The following is a 5,000-nucleotide window of genomic DNA, read 5'->3' as shown; positions in this document are numbered from 1 at the left end:
TGTTGAGCCTTGGAGAAGAAATTGGTTTGACCAACCTGTTGCGAGTCAACCGAGTCTTAGGTCCATTGTTCGGATTCTCTTTCGTCCTTCTTAACGCTTTCATCTTCGTCAACTTTTTCGTTGCAATATTGAATGATTCACACGCAGAAGTGAAACACAACACGGACAAGCAGTCGAAGGAATTCGAAATGGCGGATTTTATTCTAGATAGACTAAAAGAATTTGTGGGTTTCGGCAAAACTCAACACGACGAAAGTTCAAGTGAATGTGAAGAAAACAGAGTAGAAAAAGAAAATAAGGAAATGCACAACACGTCTTTCTCAACAATAGCATTTCAATCACACAGACTTCCCCGAAGGGCAAGGAATTTTCAGTTGCGAAATGCCAAAAAGTTGCGGGAAACTACAAGAAACGAAAAGAAAAAACGTAGAGATCAATTAAAACAGGAAAAGGCCGAAAGCAACACAGCTGATGAATCAACTGTTGAGGGAAATAAACAACACTTGAAATCTACTGTGAAAGTAATCAACGCTTTAGATCGCTTACATCGAATATGTGCTCTTAAAGAAATAGATTCATTGACGAGTAAAGTCGCTCAAGACAATGTGAGAGAAGATATCGAAATTTTGTCGTTAATACGACTTCTAAGAAGCAATCGCTTTGAAGAAGAAAAGGAAGAAAAAGAAGATGTAGAAGATGCAACATCCGAAACAGAAACCTCATTGAATGATAATGACCTAGTTTCATACATAACTTTGCCAAACATGTCACCCGCTTTAAGCACAAGAGCAAGCGCTAATAGTTTGAGAAAACCTGTATTCATGGAAGGCTTGAACGATGAAACAGTGAGGCTTCTTAAAGGACTGACCGCTAGACGTCAGTTACCGGAACACTTGACAGGAAAACGAGTCCTAGAGAATCTCCGCGCAGAACTGCGAAAGAAAAGGAACATAATTCGTCCGAAATGGCGGTAACATTCCTTCGCTTCATTATTATGGTGTCTGGCGAAAACATGGACGAAACTTAAAAAAGGCTTGGGTTCATCGAAACTATACAGGTTGCCCAATCATTATGAAATACCCAAAGTAACATTTGGTAACAGTTATCGTTGGTTTTCACCCGCGTGATCAACAGCCATGTTTGTCAACAAAAACAAAGCAAAACACTGCATTTCCCAGAGAATTGGGTCGGGACACAAACATGGCCGCCGTTCTTTGTTCAGAGACATAAACATGGCGGCCGTCACGTCATGTGAAAACCGAGAATACGTGTAAGGTTTGTTTTGGCTGGTGACGCAAGCATGCGCACAAGCAGTATTCGCGTAATGATTGGTTCCTTTTGTCTAAACAAGAGACACAAAGAAACAACCGGTTGCTTGAGTCGATACTGACAAATGCAATTCTCGGGTTTCACATGACGTCACAGCCGCCATGTTGGTGTCCCCAAACAAAGAAACGGCGGCCATGTTGGTGTCCCGACCCAATCCTCCGGGAATTGAACTCTATTGTTATGCAAACGTTCTCTTGTGTTTTCGTTGAAAAACATGGCTGTTGATCACGTGAGTGAAACCCAAGAATAAGCGACAAAAGTAGTTGACCGTAGTCAGGAAAAAATCACCTTAACGTTACATTTTCCACTGCCCCCACCCCCTCCTCTCCAAATGCTTAGAGTTTATTAAAATTTACTAAAAAGTTTGTTAGATACGAGATTGGTTACAGCGAGTCCCATCTCGTATCGAACGCGCGCCGATAGAATAATTACGGAGTTTAAGATCTACGACGCGACGGTAACGAAAACGTCATTTAAAATTGTAAGGTCAGGTTTATTAATCTTTTTCGTCATTATGTCGGCTTGTCTAACTTCTAAAAACTAGTGTAACTTTCCAGGAACTGAATTAGAAGGTGCGGTGGTGAATCTACGACAGAAAATTCAAATTCGCTGCCTTTTGTTCACGTTCTCCGTAAAAGTTGAGAATTGGTCATTTCACGTCGTAGATTTGCCGAAAACGTGAAAGAAATAAACAAAAATAAAAAATGCACGTGCATAGCGTGCAAAGCTATTGTTTTTGCTCATTAAATATGCAGAATTTGTGACGTTTTCGCTGCCGTCGCGTCGTAACAACGCCGGCTACAGCGACGACCAAGCGATAAAGTGAGAATATTGTTGGTTAAAAAAATGAAAAATAATCATGCTGCACCGGAACATATTTCAGTGAATTTCTTTGCCATAATCCACAAAACAATAACGTGAAAAAAAAAATTTTAGGTTTTGACGACAACACGAGCATACAGCAACGAATTGTTCATTTTCTACCTTTACTTTTAAAATTGATTTAGCTTTGCGTTCACGGCAGACGCCGAACGTGAAGCTGAAGTTTGCGTTTTGCCAAAGATCAAAGAAACTGGTTTGAGTTTAGCTCCTTTTTTTTGCCTGTTATATAGAAATGTCGCGCAACTTCTAACAAGAGAGAGAAAAATTATAGTAAAGAGAATTTTCATGCATTAATGACAAGCAACAGCCTACCGTTTCACGCTTTCTGTTTCATGGACACGCGATGCTAAATCTCTTTAATGCGCATGCTCTGTACAACGTGAATGATATGGTATAATCGCGAGATACTTCGACAGTTCTAGGTTACATTTTGGAGTGACGTTTTCGTTGATTATCCTTTGTAGAATACAGAGCTTCTAATGATGAGAGGTTTTGAGAAACATTTTAGAATAAAAAATAGCGATATAAAAACATGACGTTTCGGCGACATGTCACAATTATCAAATGCAATTTATAACAAGATAGTGAACGTTATATATAAAATAGTAAGTGACAAATTACATTGGAATAAACGAGGCGGGAAAAAACAAAAGAATGGGAAAATTTTTTAAATAAACTGTTTCGCTGGAATGGAGTCATTTTGAGTGTTCAGAGTCGGTCTCTTTTTCCTTATCAAAAGCATCTCGTAAATAAGGCACTCAAATTTTCCGTGGCATTTCTTTAAGATGGTAAAATGCTCGCGAAGATTGGTAGGTCTTTGATTGTGTTTATCCTTTAGGTGTTTAGCGATGACGGAATACTTATGCTCCTCGATGCGCATGGGGAGGTGGCGGCTCTTGTAGCCTATATAATTCGAATCACACGAATTACATTGATATTCAGACACAACGCATTGCTGGTTTACAAGTGAGGGCTTTGTTTCCGTAACTTTTAAATTTTTAAATCTTTTGAAAACGATGTCTGCGTTATGAAGATAAGTTTTTATTCCCATGTGATAGATAACCAATGGCGGAAGTTTTTTATGGCATTTGCAATGGCGAGCCAAGAAAGAGCGATTACAAATTAATCTCTTATCAATCTCCTGCTCATTAAGGATCTGGGGCTTCGAAAATGAATGAGATGGTGTAGGTTTAACAATAAATATTCTACTTTGAGGATGAATACTCTGAAATTTATACGGCAAAGAACACTTATTAAACCACTATCAGGTTGAAACATAAAAGAAGCAGTTGAAAGTGTTTTTAACAGAGATCAATATCGTTGAAATACAATAAAATTGGTAGGAAAAACAAAAACTTGATTGTCAAGCAGTATGACGTTTAAAAAGCTCAGGACAAAACAGCATAATATGGATCAGAATTGCCGTGCTTAGCGTGTAAAATAACAATGGCCACAGGACTTCAGAAGGTACAAGCTCTTGGGTAATGGTCCTTCTGCTATAGCGCATGCGTGACTGTCTAATTGCAACGTTCACCCCTATATTCACCAACTTCCGACTCTGGGAGTTGTTGGTATCTCTGCGATGCTCTTCCAATAGATCATTTTCTTGCCAGCGTCAGCTTACAAGTGTTTCTGTTGACTTTGATTCCCTTCATGTCCTTTCCAGCGCAGAAATTTAAATCTTTACATCGACATCGTTTCCTCGCAAACGCGACGTTTTGATTCGGTGTCCTAAAAATCAACGTACGGTAAACGGATTTTTATCGCTCTTTCTTTCGTTATTCTCGAACACTGACTGTCGTGGAGTGGACTACAAATGAATGACGCGAAGGCAAAACCGAATCACACGGCGTCTGGTAAGGGCGAGAAAACGGAGGTCATACCATGCAGTGACTCAACAATAACGTAAGAATTGGTAAAAAGTCGGAAAATAATGCATCATTACCTGAGCAATGTTTGGGCTCTTCCTTTTCACTGCGGTCACGACAACAAACACGACACAGATTGAATGAACACTTCGTGCCCTGAAACACATGCAAGTGACACGTGAAATTCTGAACGTTTCAAAGATATTTATATAATAACCAAATCAATGCCCGCGCGCATGCACTCTGATTGGTCAATCAGCTATGGTTTATTGTGCCAGTAAACTCCTGGAAATTTCGCGCGTCTTCTGCGGGTCGTAATTTACGATTCTTCTCGTGTTCTTCCAATACCCCGCGTGGCTTATCAGCCTATAAACCATGCACATTTCTGGTCTATTGCTTAAATCGGAGCGGCGAAGTAAGTAAATAATCATATTGTTTCAATGCCGGTAGAAAAATTTGCGAGCGGGTCCGTGCACCATACTCTGAAAAAGAGCAACGTGAAATAACCATCTTTGAGACGGACAAAAACAAATGTTGAACAGCGTGTCGTGTCATGTTGAATGTTGAAATATGCCATTCAACACGTTGAATGTTGTTGAACGATGTTAAAACGAACATAGAGACCAGCTCTATTCCGTTCAACAAACGTTGCAAGATGTTGAATCGTGTATCATCACCCGTATCACATTTTCTCAAAGGGTAACACCCGCTATTTCTCAATAAAGAATATGGATAGTACCCACGTAAAATGATCGTCTGGGGCTGCTGACGCCGCCGATTCGACCCCAATGTCTAGAACAGCCAATGAAATCACTGTATTGAACGTAAAATGATCGTCTGGGTCTTCTGATGCCATACCGCTGTTTGCCTTGGAGGCCATTTTCCGGCAACCCCTTTGTTAAATTTCGTGAATCATGAAGA

The 5,000-nt window shown here is 40.0% G+C and overlaps 2 protein-coding genes across 2 annotated transcripts in view; both read left to right on the top strand.

Moving 5' to 3' along the window:
- Window positions 1-974, top strand: part of LOC137971428 (polycystin family receptor for egg jelly-like) — a 26,289-nt gene extending 25,315 nt beyond the window's left edge. Inside the window, exon 20 of the mRNA XM_068818256.1 lies at window positions 1-974. This exon is cut by the window's left edge and continues 981 nt beyond it. Coding sequence (XP_068674357.1) covers window positions 1-974 — 974 coding nt within the window.
- A 3,957-nt stretch (window positions 975-4,931) lies between these two features.
- Window positions 4,932-5,000, top strand: part of LOC137972022 (uncharacterized) — a 6,673-nt gene continuing 6,604 nt past the window's right edge. Inside the window, exon 1 of the mRNA XM_068818825.1 lies at window positions 4,932-5,000. This exon is cut by the window's right edge and continues 435 nt beyond it. The gene's annotated coding sequence lies outside the window, so the exon portion shown is untranslated.

Source organism: Montipora foliosa, chromosome 9, assembly GCF_036669935.1.
Source record: "Montipora foliosa isolate CH-2021 chromosome 9, ASM3666993v2, whole genome shotgun sequence".
Classification (NCBI taxonomy): domain Eukaryota; kingdom Metazoa; phylum Cnidaria; class Anthozoa; order Scleractinia; family Acroporidae; genus Montipora; species Montipora foliosa.
The sequence above is the reverse complement of the archived record's forward strand: the minus strand, read 5'-3'. Positions and strand labels throughout refer to the sequence as shown.